At 30.2% G+C, this 16,410-nt stretch overlaps 2 protein-coding genes across 2 annotated transcripts in view; one reads left to right on the top strand and one right to left on the bottom strand.

Annotated features, from left to right (window-relative positions):
- LOC108691184 (sialin) overlaps positions 1-8,111 on the top strand; it is a 27,207-nt gene extending 19,096 nt beyond the window's left edge. The window contains exons 13-14 of the mRNA XM_018198842.1: positions 5,746-5,883; positions 6,172-8,111. Coding sequence (XP_018054331.1) covers positions 5,746-5,883; positions 6,172-7,168 — 1,135 coding nt within the window. The 3' untranslated portion in view covers positions 7,169-8,111. The remainder of the gene's footprint in view (positions 1-5,745; positions 5,884-6,171) is intronic.
- LOC108691144 (cubilin-like) overlaps positions 8,028-16,410 on the bottom strand; it is a 20,976-nt gene continuing 12,593 nt past the window's right edge. The window contains 24 exon segments of the mRNA XM_018198799.1: positions 8,028-8,092; positions 8,095-8,236; positions 8,507-8,748; positions 9,048-9,210; positions 9,355-9,595; positions 9,675-9,739; positions 9,837-9,911; positions 10,080-10,294; positions 10,560-10,722; positions 11,007-11,243; positions 11,422-11,599; positions 11,673-11,829; positions 12,011-12,202; positions 13,020-13,353; positions 13,528-13,663; positions 13,777-13,989; positions 14,165-14,394; positions 14,518-14,591; positions 14,705-14,941; positions 15,119-15,281; positions 15,363-15,474; positions 15,752-15,827; positions 15,950-16,096; positions 16,192-16,410. Of these exon segments, the coding sequence (XP_018054288.1) occupies positions 8,028-8,092; positions 8,095-8,236; positions 8,507-8,748; positions 9,048-9,210; positions 9,355-9,595; positions 9,675-9,739; positions 9,837-9,911; positions 10,080-10,294; positions 10,560-10,722; positions 11,007-11,243; positions 11,422-11,599; positions 11,673-11,829; positions 12,011-12,202; positions 13,020-13,353; positions 13,528-13,663; positions 13,777-13,989; positions 14,165-14,394; positions 14,518-14,591; positions 14,705-14,941; positions 15,119-15,281; positions 15,363-15,474; positions 15,752-15,827; positions 15,950-16,096; positions 16,192-16,410 (4,076 nt within the window).

The following is a 16,410-nucleotide window of genomic DNA, read 5'->3' as shown; positions in this document are numbered from 1 at the left end:
ACAGAAATATTACAAAAAAGAGAGTAAGACGAAACATAGCACATTATAGGAATGAATGCAATTAATCATTAACTTGTTTCTTATCTATAGAATTAGTAAATAATGTTAATTTTATTAAATTATCTGGAATATGTTATTTAAAAATTTTCAATTATTCTATTTACTTTTGTGTGCCATATCTTTATTAAAAATGTTTATATATTCTCTTTCTTGTGTGCATCAGTTTATATAATATTTAACTCTGGAAGAGAGACAATATATAAAAGTCAAACACAAACCTCATATTTCAACTGAAATTTTTGAGAAGAAAAAAAGAAAATAAAATAAGCCACATCTAAACAACAAACAAATAATTTTTCAAAAACAATCTAATAATTTTTTTTTCATTTTCTTTTGATCTTTATCACCTATGAAATATATTTAGATACACAAAAAGCTTAAAGTAAAAGCATTATATTGTAAAAATATGTTATAATTGAATTTTACTTTTTTTCTCTTCATGCTTTCATTAATAAAATTAAAGATTTAATTAAATTTAATATATCTAGGATTTTTATAAAATCTCAAAAAAAAATCTTAAAATGCTTAATTAAAAAACATAAAAGATAATATCAGAGATATTCATCAAATTTGAAAACAATTTCTTGCAAAAATTACTTTAGCATTAATCATTTTTTCCCAAGTTTGATTTATCTGTAAAATATTTTTTATCTTTCCTCTTATTCATTCATTATCCGTAATTTGTTCTATGAATTTCTAACAGTCTAATATATCTTCTACATATTCTGTCATAGAAGATACAAATTTATGAGAGTAAATGATATTTCGAGCTCTATGTTATAATCTCATTGTTGTGCATTTTCCTATGTACCATAAATCGAATCATAAATGATGTCACATATTCCAGAATTAAATATATCAATCAATTTTGAAGCAATGAATCCGCAAGAGATGGCTATATTTATTTGTCATACATTTTCCCTTTTGATCCATTCCTTCACATTCAAATAAAATGAAAAGAAACTTGACTCACAGGTACGATGCGCAACGGCAGAGTTGTAACTGCATTTCAATACTGTGTCGATCTGTAAGATAAACAAATTTATTCAAATTATCACAACGCCCAAAATAATTGATATCAAAATATTATGCGAATACAATATTGCTCTAATGCAAATAATTACAATTTAAAAATAAATAATAAAGCCTGTTATTTTTAGCCAAAATAAGAAATATTAGATCTTTTTCTTACACAATTCATCTTTCCTTTTTTTCTTTGCATAGAGGAAAAGAGAAAACATGAATTATCTAAAATCTAAGAAGTTCAGTTAAAAAGAACAGCAATACATAAATTACTCACTCTATAGTTGCTCCACCGTTGCCCGATGCCTCCCCGGGCCTCGTCCTCCTCTCAAATTTTCCTGTTTCTTCAGATTCGTAATATTCACACAACACTCACTCGCGAATAATTAATTACATACGATGGCACATATTAATTAGCAAAATACGATAATCGTATGGTACGACACTTCCAAATTGATGACACGCGACGCATATCGCTATGTCACGACGGAAAAGTGACGCGGTAAAATATGGGATCGTATGAAGCTATTATCAGTTCGTGATGTCTCGTAAATTAGTGGAATGAAATTAATGGAAGAGCATCGAGCGGTGTAGAATTCTATGCTTTCGAGTTACCGCGGGTAGTCGAGTTACTCCGAATTCACCTTGCATAATGGAGAATTATCAAAGTGGCAGATCAACTGCGGCTAATTAAACCGCATGGCACATCACTTTAGGCTCCTATTCCATAATATTTAATGACAGAATCGTTACGTTATTGCACAACTTTTTTACTTACGTAACGATATCGTTATCTGTTTTTAAAAATTGCAGGATAGAGGCCTTAATGGCAATAACAATGAGTGCCACTTACATTTAGCGACACAAGTCAAAAATATCATTACACATGCAAAGAAAGACAGAGTCGACTTGTGTCACTAAATGGAAGATATATAATCCGATATCATATAATTATCTCGTTGCGTAGATTTTGTACAGAGTAAAAAAAACTTTGTAACAATACAACGATATCGTTACGGTTAAAAGAACATAGGAGCCTTAATTCGGAGCCGATCCGTTTCGCACTTGCAGCGTTTAGCAAATGGCCGATGAATTCAAAGGCACCTATAGCTAACTTCACGCAACACTACGCGAGTCAATTTAACGATCGGTTACAAAGCTGGCCAAACGGTCGAAATTCGCAGTTCTATTGACACAATGCAAGATACTCTGGAATTTAGATAATCTGCGAACCGCAAAGACACAATTATCACAGAATACAGATATCATAGCGAAACAGCGATTCAACGTTTCTATAATCTATCTCCTTTGAAATTATCTACTTCCTGATGAAAATAAAAATCGGAGCGTAAGTCGAATGTAATGGGAGAGTGACAAAAGTATAAACGAAACTTCTAGGAAGCGAAAATTGAAACATCAAGATGCAACAGAAGTGTAAATGCTTCTTTTATTACATTTCATTGTTCCAATTTTCGCCTTCTAGAAATTTCGTTCACACTTCTGTTACTCTTCTATTACATTCGATTTATGTTCTGATTTTTATTTTCATCAAGGTTGCTTTATGATCGAACGGCGAAAAGTGTCTCACCTCAATACGCATACGATCGTTCGTCATGGGGATCTAATCGTCCTCGTAATCTTGAGAATAAAAACATTATTCGTAGCCAATGATCACGAATGATTGGAGGGAATTAATAATTCACGGAGCGATATGCGTCGTTACCTACCCGCTCGAACTACGCCGCGCAAATGGTAGAGTCGCCAACTATGGCTCGGTATGACGTCACGCAGTAGGTACCCCGCGCGCGTCGCAAAAAAAAACAAACATCAAGGTCGCGCGCCAACCGTCGATTTATTTCGCCGTTTCCAAATATATTTTTCTACGAAATTAACTTTTTCCGAATATTCTATTCCTTTTCAATTCTTCTTTTTTCAAACAGCCCCACAACTGATCCATTTTAAACTCGGAAAGTATTTGCCTTCTTAAATCCTTTATGAATTAATGTAATCTATTTAACGAATTAGAAAAGAATTCATAAATATGTATTTTTATATGGATACTTGTGCAAATGCTACTTGTAATAAGAGTAATAGTTAATTTGTATAAAAAATAAAATATGATTTATTCTTATACAATAAAGTACACATAAAATTAAGAAATAGAAAGGGATTGGAAAAAAATAGATATATTTTGAATATGAAAAAGAACTCACAACGACATAAAAGCGAAATATTGACTCTCGTTCAATACTTTTAGAACAGAAATGGAACGAAACAGAAATTCATTTTGTAAATGGTAAATCATGAAAAATAGAATTCTTTTATGACTTTCTATACTATCCGCTTTTACAGAAATAATATACTGGCCAATACCAAAAAACACTAATTAATTATGTATTTTTAATATTAAAGACTCTGTTATTCATGGAGGATTTTTAGTGCTCCAAATAAGTAATTAATTACTGTCTTTCGATAATAAATATTACCTAATTTCCATGAACGACCTATACTCTCACGTTGCCCATTTCGGGTTTTGAAAAATTCATTTCGTTGTTCAACTAAAAATATTCAAAAATGTAGTGACTATATTATTTAAATTTTTATGTAACCAGTAGAACAGTTGAAGATATTTTGTTAAATTTTACAAAAAATTTCTTCTTAGAAATGAGACGTATATTTCAGTTTATACAAAACAAAGACGCAAGATTGATTGCATTGTTTAAGAATTAAAGTGAGAATACCGAGAATTTCAGTTTCGAATCTGTAAACTTAAATCGTCGTTATAAGATGTCATCTGCTTGATAAATAACAAAACAGTAAATGATTTCTGAGATATTAATAGTATAAAAAGTGAAAACAGGTAATAAACACGTCTATAATTGAAACAATTTAATACTTGAAATTTTATTTTGAACATACAATAGGTACAAAAAGTATTCGTTAAGGCAATTTTTTATTTAGATAAACTTTATTTGTAGAAAATAAATATTAAATAATAATTTTATACAACGAGCACGTTTTATCCTAATATAAATAAAAGAAGTTGCGTTTCATGATCTAAATTTCTTGACTACAAATACTTGTTCCGTTCAAATAATACAATTTTTCTTTTTCGCTTATTTTTAATACATTTTCATTATTACACATCTTATTAAATAAAATGATTTTGAGAAATGTACAATTTTATTTTTTGTCAATAAATTGTTAATCAATTTACTTTAACTCTATGCATATATTTAATTTATTTATAATATTAATTTTGATAAAGCTGAATATAATTTTAGTAGGAACAGAAAAGAAACAAAGAGATCTTATAATTATATTATTAGAAATTTTATAGTAAATTTGATATTGAGAAAATTTAAAAAGCATATCATATGTTGTTATTTAGAAGAGTGTAACTGTTGCTCATTATTTATTTGAAATAATAATTTCGATAAAAAACAGTTAACAATTTACGATGTGATATAATTTTAAGACAGATATTTAAAAAAAGGCATACCATTTTTAATAAGAAAGGAAAGAGATTATAGGATTATTATATTTATCTTTGTAATACTTGAAATTTATCGTTAAAAATTTAAAAGGTTAAAAAAGGCATTATCGAATTATGTAGCTTTTGTTAAGAGAGTATTATAATTATCATACACTCAAATTTATTAGTATTAATTCATTTACAGACGTCATAAGATATTTTTTTTCATTACAATTTTATCAAGACTTCTCGTAAATGAGCACGTAAAAGTTGTTTATTACCTTTACTGTCGTGTGCTTATTAACGTCTTATTAAAGTACTTATTAACGTCAGAAGCTGTGTACTGTCAGTCAATTTTGCTGTTGACATTAGATTAGATATTCGCAGAACAAGATATCCACCGCGATTGAAATATATGAATTATATATAATTTTAACTATGAAAGTTAGCCGATATGTTACATGAAAATACATATATCTAATGGAAGCATAGATATATGTGAGAAAATAGTGCTTATCACCTTAGTATCGCATTTTAAAACATCTCAGGTCATGTCTGCGATTATATGTGAATTTAATCAAAGTGTTATATTCGTATTTGAATCTCGTTGCGCATTAACGTTAAAACATTTTCCGTCCTTCCCAGAAGATTTCCTATAGATAGCATGTGATATCGAATTCGCAAAATCACTGACGTGAGTGTACCACATTCGTTGTATTTATCAAGATATCTTTGATGACAACGTATAAGATATAAGAGGCAAGTAATATCCGAGCAGAGATAGTGTTAGGCTAGACCGTGATACGTGCGGGAAGAAACTCAAAGTGCGATCAAATACAATTGATACAGATAATTATCACAATGAGGTAAGAAAAAGGTTTTCTGAAAACTAAAGAATATCTATTTCAAGAATGAAATAGATATTTAACTTGCTCTTTGTGTGATGATCTTTTATGATTTTTCAAATTATACACAACTAGATTTTAAAATGTTTTCAAATTTTACGAAGAAGTATAAATTAATCGTTGTATATTAGAGTTGCTAATTAAATTTAATTCAGAATAAAATGTTTAATTCTTGTTTGTTTATGAAAAATAAATTAGAATAGACAAAATTAATTTTTAATCTCACACGTCTCAAAATTTCTGATAAGAATATGAAATAAAAGATTAAATTTATCTGTACAGATTGTGGATATTATTGACTGCATTCTTATTAGTCGCAATACTCGTTGCGGAAACTTCTGCAAAAAAATCGAGTAAGGATGTGGAATCAAGAAACGATGGTGAAAAAGAGAGAAAGGTCGATGTAGAATACCGTACAAAGTAAGTAACCGATGAACAGAATAGGAACATTTATTCAAATTCTCGTCATATATTCAACATTTTTATTTTATTTTTTCAGTGTAGCAAATTTAATTATCACTTTTGGATAAGCTTTATAACTTTTTACGTTTTCTAAACAAATACCTAAATAAATAAATCATTAGTTTTAGCCATTTCGATTGATTAATGTTTGTTATTTATTTTAAATTTGTATTTTTAATAGAAATGTTGATTCTATTAAAGATTGACTATATAACTAAATTTCTATATAATTGAAATATTTTTTAGGGATAAACAATCCAAAAAAAGAGACAAACATGTGAAAGAGCAGAAGAAAAGGAAAAATAGCTCAGAACGAAATAATGAAGACCCTTCCGAAAAACATTTACATGCGAAAAATTCTTATAAACCAGAACAGAAATGGAAAAACAAGCGGACCAAACGTGAAGAAAATGGTGACATGATAAATGAAGAAGGAAATAGAAATATCGAAAAGAAATTAAAATACTTGAAAGATAAAACAGGAACGCAAAATAAGAAAGATAAAAATGCTCAAGAGCGATCAAAAGAATCCGAAACATTACTTGAAGATCCTCAAAGATCTGAAGTCCATCAAAAATCGAAGAAAAGCTTAAAAGAGGAGAAACATAGGAAGAAATCGAAAAATAATGAGGAAGTAGAAAATCCAAATAATGACGTTCCAAGAAGGAAAACAAAGCACTCCAAATCAGATAATTCTGAACAAGTTAACGATGCTGTTCATAAAAACGAAAGAAAGACAAAACATGATAGGAAAAAGAGAAAGGAAGAGGTATCCAAGAACACAGAATCTAAAGGAAAAAAGGAAGAATTATTCAAAACTGATGTAACATCTACAGATTCTGAGCAAGAAAACATTCTGAGCAAGACAAAGACGGATAAACAGGAAGTTCAAGAAATATCGACGAGAAGCAAGAAAAATAGAAAGAAGCGTGAAGTAGCGCAAGAAGAAGAAGCTGATATAACATCTGCAGATTCCGGGAAAGAAGAAACTGTCGACAAAACAAAAAAAGATAAAACTCAAGAAACATCAAAGGAGTGCAAGAAAAATATAAAAAAGCGTGAAATAGTGCAAGAAGAAGAAGAAGAAACTGAGGAAGAGCCAGTGAAAGAAAATTTTATTATAGAGGAAGACAATGTAAATGAAATTGAAACAAATGAGAACGAAATAGATAAAGAAGATCTTTCAATTCCAATTAACGACGACATAGATCTCACGTATCTGGATACGCTTTCTGAGAACTAAGTTGATAAAGTGAGAAAATATAATCTTCTATCCTTCTGTTAAAATGAAATGAATCACTTGCGCAAACATCAGTGCAATGATGAAGCATATAGATAATCAATTGATAAAAGCTAAAAAAGTGTGCAATGTTTTCAAATTTAATTAATTTTTTAAAAATTATATTAAAATTTCGTTTAAAAAAAGTGTTTCAAAACATGAAATAATTTAAATAAATAATTTAAATTTTTTACCAGAGAAATCATAATACTGTTAAATACTTATAAATTAAAAGAAAGATTGTCATTTTTACTCTAATAAACATCACATTGTTTTATCATTTTTGCAAAATTTATTGATTTAAAACCTATAGATTAAAATGACATTGCATGACACATTTGAAACTGTTGAACATGTCTTGTACATCAGAGAACATATCTTGTTCGAGCATGCTCGTCATACACTTGGTACAACGAAGGATAGAAAATACAATCTGTCATTTACTGTCTCTGTCTACGAAGAAGAGCACATCCAAATATATGCTCTATGGATGACGAAGAGCAGAGATGTGTAGCATCAAAATAATAACATTCATATTAATGATAATATTATAATAATGTTCATATATTAATAATAATATTGTTACGAATATTTTAAATAAATATTTATATATTAATGATAATATTATATTATGAAGATTTCGAACATAATGCTTTCTAACAGCCAAATTTATTTATTTTATATATCTATAGTAAATTATACATAAATTTTAGAATATCTTCCACTAAATTTAAAAACATTACTTTTTACAGTCTTGATGTCTCCTTTATAAATTTTCTATTACATCAATGGGATGCACTGAAAACATAATTCGTAATTATCTTTATTCGTTATTATCTTTTACCTCATATCTATGTGACTTGTGGTTTCCATAAAAGAATATAAATTCTCATCGTGCAAAGGCAAATGTTTATGCTTACCAGTTGATTGTGCCATGAATACAATTATCCATCCTGATCCAATATTGTTCACTGTCGAAGTATATTTAACAAGAACTCGATTGGTATCAGCCTCAAGTCTCGCTGGATCGTCCTAGACAAAAAATAACTTTAATTATACTTGCATAATTAAAATATATTTAATTTTATATTATATAACTAAATACATTGTAAAAATATGTTTAATTACATATTTTATGAAAATAAGATTTTAAGAAACATTTGAAATATAATTTAAAGAAAAATAAAAAATCATAGTTATTATACATAACAGATTCTTCATAAAAAAATTCTCTAATCAGTTCTTTTAATGATAGACTTTATCGACAGCGATATTTGAAAATTATTTTACGAAATCACTCACTCCACCGCAATACGTGCTACGTAAAAGTTCTCCGCTAGGGACGACATCGTAAACTTTGAGATTATTGTTGCTGCAGTTCTTCTTCGTGCCGATGTCGAAGACAAGGAATTGAAGAATGATCTTAAAGCCTTGCGGTACGCTCACGTCCCAAGTGCATACGGTATTGTTGCGATACGTACGGGGATACAATGGCGAGGTGAATCTGCCACCGTAATTGAATATACGACCGCCGCAACCTCGACCTGCGTAATTTTGATTTTGAGATGTTTTATATGAAAACGACGCTGCGAGCCGATCTGCGTATACATTTCGTTTGTGTTATAACTCGCACGGTGTCTGAAGCAATGCCGCGAGATCGCAATCGGATTTTCGTGCGGTCTCCCGCGAAAATAAACCGCAACATTTCACATGGCGCGTATCTCGAGGTGCCGCAGTATCGTAAATCATCCCCCGCGCGTTATAATTTCTCCGCATCTGGTAGCGTACATTAATCGGATGCAATGAGAGAGGACTTGTGCACGCTGCCACGAACGCGTCCTACCTGCATCCGTGGTCGTGTAAATGATGTCATAACTTTGATAAGAGCTGGCGCTCTCGGTCCAGGAGTGCAAAGTGAGTTTGTTGCCAGAGCTGAAAATCGGGCTTGGCATTGCCGTGCTGCAGAGCGTCGTTATAAGCGGTCCACTTGAGTCACCCTCGTGTACCTGTGAAATATACAAATCTATTTAGAACTTGAACTTACAACGCGTATCAATACACGTTTTACGTCACACGGATTTTCAAAGTAAATTGAATAATTTCTGTATTCTCTCAAACATGATTTCCTTAGCAAGTGTAAAGGAACATACTTGCAGCGCGTTGCGCGTGCACTGCTCTGGGTCGTAAATGCTGAAATGATTGAAGTACAAAGAAATGGTACGATTTGCTGGAACAGTGATTGTGATCCAGCAGCTTGTAAATCCATTATGAAGGATTCGTCCCTGCTCATTCGTGTAATTTCGATCGCAATTCGCTGTACTGTATTCCAGCTTAAAACCTTTATGGTTGTTGGACATTGATCTAAATGTTATTTTGACCTTGTCGCTGTAACTATAATAAGAGAGAATATTCAATTTGAAATAATTCTCAAAAATCATTGTAATGAACTAATGAAGATAAGTTTAGGTACCTGTAATAATCGTGTGGTAATTCACTGCCACAATATTTGTATGAGGCGAAAGGTAACCGGCTACCCTAAAAGATAACATAAAATAAGATATTTTATGTGTGTAATATAAATGTGGATTACTAGCAAAACGAAACGCATTAGTTCCTAATGCAGAAAACTTACCATCTCGACGGTAATTGGGTGGCTTCTTCCGCCACTATAAATAAAGTTTGTCCCGAATCCTTCATTTATATATTTCTGTTTGTTAAAAAAAGATAACAGTTTAATTTTTTATTATTTGTTTTTTAGAAATATTTATTTTTTAATATTAAGAGTAATTATATTTTTAAAATGATATTATTATCAATCATTAGAATAATTATTTTAATATATAATATTAATAGTAATATTTATATCAGTATTTACCTTTTCCTCAGTAATTTCTAGATACTCATTTTCACATTTGTTAGAATCCGCCAAATCAAAATCTATAAATCGGATTCGCATTCTATCTCTATATCTATCGGCAAATTGCAAAGTCCAACGACATAGTGTTCCAGCTAAATGCGTGTTTGGATAATCCGGCGAAGTAAGTACACGAATTGTTTCGTTTACTAATCGAGTACTTAAGCTGCACAATGCTGCAAGAAAGTTACATAAGAAAAGTCATCAAAGAAAGAACATTGATAAAGTAAAATTTAAATAAAAATTCAAGAAAGTTTCATCTTTGTAACATTTATGTTTTAAATTTGTTAAAAGTGTTTCACAAAAATTTTAATAAAAAGGAGATATGAATTGTAGATATACAAATAAAATTTATCATAAAAACAAATACATTCAGGTACATTTTGTTTTATATACAATATAGTGATATTAGGACAATTGATAAAGTATAAAATTTCTTACAATCGACAGTATTCAATGTGGCTGTTGCACCGGCACCTTCAGTAACACCGTCAGTATAAAATCTAATCCATAATTTGTTTGAAGTAGATATCATGGGAGATGGCACTGAATTACCACAAAATTGACCAATAAGATCGGCATAAGGTCCACCACCATCTCGAACCTGAGAACAATAAAACACACATTATTTTTATAATATATGTTAATATAATTGTAATTTTATTGAACTAATATTTTCTATATATTCTTTTTTCTTGCAATATTATATGTGTGCGTGCGTGCGTGCGTGCGTGTGTGTGTATTAAAGTCAGATATAATCTTGTTACTTTACAAATGATGTTGCAAGGAAAAGTAAGTAAATATTAAAGTACAATATTAATATACAATCTTATTATCAGCATTTCTAAAAGTACCAGACGTAGATGTATCAGATGCGCAAATATTTACCTCGAGATAATCACCGTTGCATTTATCACGTTGAGTAATATTATTAATTGAGTTCTTGATATCAATGCTATTAATTGTAAACAATATACTTTTGGCTAAAGATGTCACTACAGTCCAGTGGCATTCTTCGAATGGTTGATAAGTTGCCTCCTGTTGAGTTCTAAACGATTCAGATTGAATCGAAGTTAAATTGACTAATCCTCCGCAACCACCGGCTGGACTTGTCGTGAATAACACCTAAAAAAACTCATTATTAGTATCACAGTTATAATTATAATTATAATTTTTAATTTAATTGAAAATATATCAATAAAGTGGATTGCAAAAGAGATAGCAGATAATTATATGAAAAGGATACTATTATTATTAAATCAAACATAACTTCGGAATGACATTTAGTACAACAGACTTATACCTTGGCTGTAAAACCTTCGAAATGCCTTGAACTATCAGCATTAAAGTTAACGACCATGGAATTAGATTCGGATTTAAATGTTGGTAAATTACCAGTCAAGTTACCGCAAACCAGAGCAGTTCGTTTGTTCGGATTAATAAAATCACCTTCGTAAACGGCGACATTATCGAAATAACAACTGCAAATTAATGATAAAAGTTTAATAAAATTTTTAATAGAAACTCGCTGACATAGATTTGTGAAAAGCTTACTTTGTGCTGAACTCTAGAATAAACTTCTCGAAGCGTACAAGTACACTCTTGCCTTGAGGCGCTTTAATGACCCAAGTGCAATTCATACGTCCAAAGTATTCTTCTCCATGCATCAAAGGCTTAAGCTCAGTGGGTTTTGTGATAATACCACCACATCCTATTAGTTACAACAGTTTCATTATGGTTTTTCATTTTTTTTCTCTAATTGTCTTAATAATTTTCCTCAATACATCAAATCTGTATTTTTTCATCATATTTTCTAACAATTATATTATATTGTTTATATTTTAGTTTTCGTAATTGTCATTAATATACAAGAAACTTCTAGAGAGACTTACTATTGAGGAAATATTTAAACTGGAAACCGCTCCGCTGCACATATTTGTCCGTCATGAAGATAATCTCTATTCGTGACATGGCTCTTAAAAGTGGTGGTTTACTGTTACCGCAAAAAGTTTTTACCTCCTCTATCATGTATATCCTTTCCGATACTATGATAGTAACATTGTCAAAACGACAATCTCCACGAGCTGTTAAAAATAATTTTTGTTAAAAGTAATTTTTGTAATTTTCATTATATTGTTTATTTTAAAGCTTTTGAGATAATAAAATTAATTTATGTCACGAACATAATATTGTCGTAGTTTTATGAAAAAAATCTGGCTTTACATTATGCAGAGTATACATTATGAATCTCCGGGGTTTTAATATTGCCTTAAAAATCAGGTAATATAAATTTCTTTTTTGTTTATGCTTTGTCACATATGCTCAAGTTTGTATTAGAAAAGAAAGAATTCCATTCCCTGACCGCTAATTCCCCTGATATCTTTCCTTTAAATTTTTTTTTCTAGAGGTATATCAAAGATATAGTTTTCTCCACCAAACATGAATGCTTTATGCAACCGAATTGCGGCCGCTATTGTTACAATGACTAACGACATGCTGCAGCGCATCTGGCGAAGTGAAATACCGAAAACTCGATATATCCTTCGTGCCACTAAAGGCGCTCATGTGAGAATTTGATAACATGTGAGAATTTGACAATTTTTTGTAAAAAACTTTTCTAGTTGTTCGTTACAATAAAAAAATTAGAAGTATATATATATATGTGTTTATTTTTATTTCTCATTATTTAAAAGTAACAGAAGTTATTGTATATACGCCCTGTATATAATATATTTATTTATATATATTTATTTAATATTCTCTGTATTTTCCTGTATTTAATATTCTCTGATTAGAGAATATTAAAACTTTTAAAAGTTCCATGAAGATATAATAATTATAAAAAGGATACTATAGTATTTCACAGAATCTGAAAAGATAGTGATGACTATTAAAACTTACCGCGTTCGAGTTGGAAATCAGTAAATTCGACGACAATGTCATCATTTGGCGCAACAATGGTGTAATTACAGAAAATGCTAGGTGGATAGAAGTTTGGATACGATGGCGATTGAATGATATTAACTTTCTCAGTTGCTTCAAAAACACCGCCGCAATTCTCACTCCAGATGGCATGAAAACCGTCCGATTGTATTGCCTCGTTCGAATGGAAAATCACCTTCATGCGATTCGATGTCGAGTTAAAGGGCGCAGGTGTATTCCTGCCGCAAACTTTTCCGAGATCCTTCCATTCACCATTGTTATAACTTCCTTCTTCTCCGATCCAATCAAATACCTGTAACGTTATTATTATTATTATTATTTCTTTAATCTACAATGTTCTCTATATTCACGTTTTTCATTTGTCATTGCGTGAATTTTTTATTGTAGTGAATAAAATAAATTACAAAGCAAATTAATTTAAATAAATATTTAATGTTTATTATAAATATGATAATAATAATCAGACCTGCACATAATCTTTCTCGCAATTAGGACTAGTTTCCAAGCTAAACCGATCGACGAAAGTTAAACCTAAGTGATAGCCATTTTCACCTATTATTTCCCATGTACATTCGCCGTTGTTTGGATATTGTTTGGGAAATCTGAAATTGCGGGAAATCATCTATAATAAATCATCTTTTTTTTTAAATTGTGTTATTATAGTTTCTATATTATAGTTATATTATAGTTTCTATTTTAAGGAAACGGTAATTACTCTGGAGACGCGATTTCGCGACTGCGACCACGTAAAGCTCCACCGCAACCTGTACTGGCAATCATTACATCAAACTCGAAGCTGCCTGTACCTTCAGATGCAAAATATTCTATCCATAGCTGATTCGATATACTGTTAATGTTATATTTTTGAAGTTCACTTGTGGTATGAAGACAATACTTTGCGATTTGTGGTGCTGTCGCTCCGCCATTTCTGATGATGAACGATAAATATACATTAAATATACATAAAATGATTTGAAATATAATATAAAACATCTTCAACATAAATGAGTGAAGAAGGCCAATCAAAGCAGATCATGATGTTTAATAATATTTTTGTATAAACTTTTTGTATAAACTTCCAGTTCGAGCAAAAAGTATCTTACTTGATTATAAGATAATTCCTGTTACAGTTACTTTCAAGCTCAAGTTTTTTGAAAGAGAGTTTGATTGTTTCTCCTTCAGGATAATCTACATGCCAAACGCAATTTATCGGATAGGAAATATTCGTTGGTGATCTGATGGTGTATCTTGATTCTCGCAAAACACCACCACAAGGTTGCCATTGATATTGTAAATTGAAATCCATACGTTTTCCATAAGTACCATTCATTATCTAAAAGTTGAAATAATAAAATTATTTTTTTACATTTAACAAAATGCAAATAATTTTAATTTACGTAGAAATTCTTGAAACTATTTATCCATTATATACATATAAGTGATAAGAACACATTACCGTCAATTCGTTTATTAATTTCGGACTTCTCAAATATCTCGGTTCTGTTATATTTCCACAAATCATTCCAATACCTACGCAATATTTAACGTTAATATATATTAATTGATTTTTATGTTTTTATTGTTTTTAAAAATTGTTATCAATGAGCAAAAATAACGAATTATATTAATGTTTTTTATTTTACCATGAATTTCAATATATTGAGGATAAATGCAACTTCTTCTAATAATTTGAGAATGCTCAGATCCGCCCAAAATTCCGGTGACTTTTATTGTCAATGTCAAGCGAGTATCTCCAACAGAACTGATCATATTTTCGGGTGGTTCCAATTTCCAGTTGCAAACATATGAAGATTGATTAAAAGGTGGACTTGTAGGACCTGTTATATTTCCTTCAATTGCTCTCAGACTTCCACCACAAGCTACGATAAAAATTAATTAAAATTTTTTTTTCATTGTATGTTTTATCTAAATAAAAGTTGATATACTAAATTAAATATAGTTTGAAAATGTATTTTTAAATTGAAATGTATTTTAAATTGCATTGTTACATAAAGTACATGGATATGGAAATGACGATAGTAGCTTTTGAAACTTACGAGCCGGAGCCTCAGCCCTATACCGAAGCTTGAAACCTCGATGTCCAGCGGAGGACCAATAACTGATAATCATAGTATTACTGGAACTTCTTATCTCATCTATATTTGTTCCCCCTTGTCCCAAGATCCTAATCCTCGATTTAAAACGGAAATCATTATAAAACTGCAGGAAAGAAGAATTTCATTATGTATTCTTTTGCCGGAATAAATATTATTTATTTCTTATTGACGTGGCATTACTTACCGTGAGTGCGTACCCCACGTGTGATGGTCCAGGATCGTTAACAACGTCTATATCCATAATATTCACCACAACTTGATAATCCATCGGTAACGTAATTCGCCAATCGCAATACCTATGGTATCATTAATCATATAATCTTTATCTAAATATTATCAATATTTAGGTAAAGATTGTATAAATATCACTCCAATTTTAAATATATAAAAAATGTATGTATTATCATCATGCTCATTTAAATAATTAATTAATTTATAATTTTTATATCTAAATATTAAACATAAAATAATTTAAATACAGTAATACATTACTGATACGTTATTTTTTATAATATATATAAATATTCAATAAATAAAATATTCTACCAAAAATTTGATTAAAAAGAAATTTACCTTGATTTTGTACGTGGATTAGGATATCCAGGTGATTTAATTATTCCATTTAGCGCGGTTATTGAACCACCACACGCTATACAAATAGATAATAATTTTTAGTATGTAAGTCAAAACTATATAAATAACGTGCAAATGATGCGCAATAAGATATATTTAAATATATATTAGTTTAATATATAATTTTGTTTTACTAACTTTCTTGGCTAGCAGTGAAGTTTAGATTGAAGCCTTTATAACTAACGAATGGTAAGTTATTGCTCTGGAAGTACACATACACTTCGTTTGATGATGATTCGATTATGTCCGGTTTATGAAGACCGCAATAAGAACCAATTATTGAAGCTAAAAAGGAAAAATATTTTCATTCTGTCACGTCATAATAATGGAAAAGCTTATATCCAAATCTATTTAATCAATCGTTGCCAGTCATTACTTACTGGTATTATTTTCTACAAGCTTTTCTCCAATTTTAACATGATCAGTGAGACGACATTGACGTAAGCCAGGAAGCTGTATATCGCGGAATTCTAATTTCAAGTTATGATCCGTTGGCGCTACTATCAACCACGTGCAGTTTATGTTTGTAGGATACGAATGCGGATAATTCGGAGATTTAATAGTGCCTTTAGTAGCACGCAAAATTCCACCACAAACCT

Source organism: Atta colombica, unplaced genomic scaffold (genome assembly GCF_001594045.1).
Source record: "Atta colombica isolate Treedump-2 unplaced genomic scaffold, Acol1.0 scaffold41, whole genome shotgun sequence".
In the NCBI taxonomy this organism is placed as follows: Eukaryota; Metazoa; Arthropoda; class Insecta; order Hymenoptera; family Formicidae; genus Atta; species Atta colombica.
Note: the sequence above shows the minus strand (reverse complement) of the source record. Positions and strands in the feature narration are given on the sequence as shown.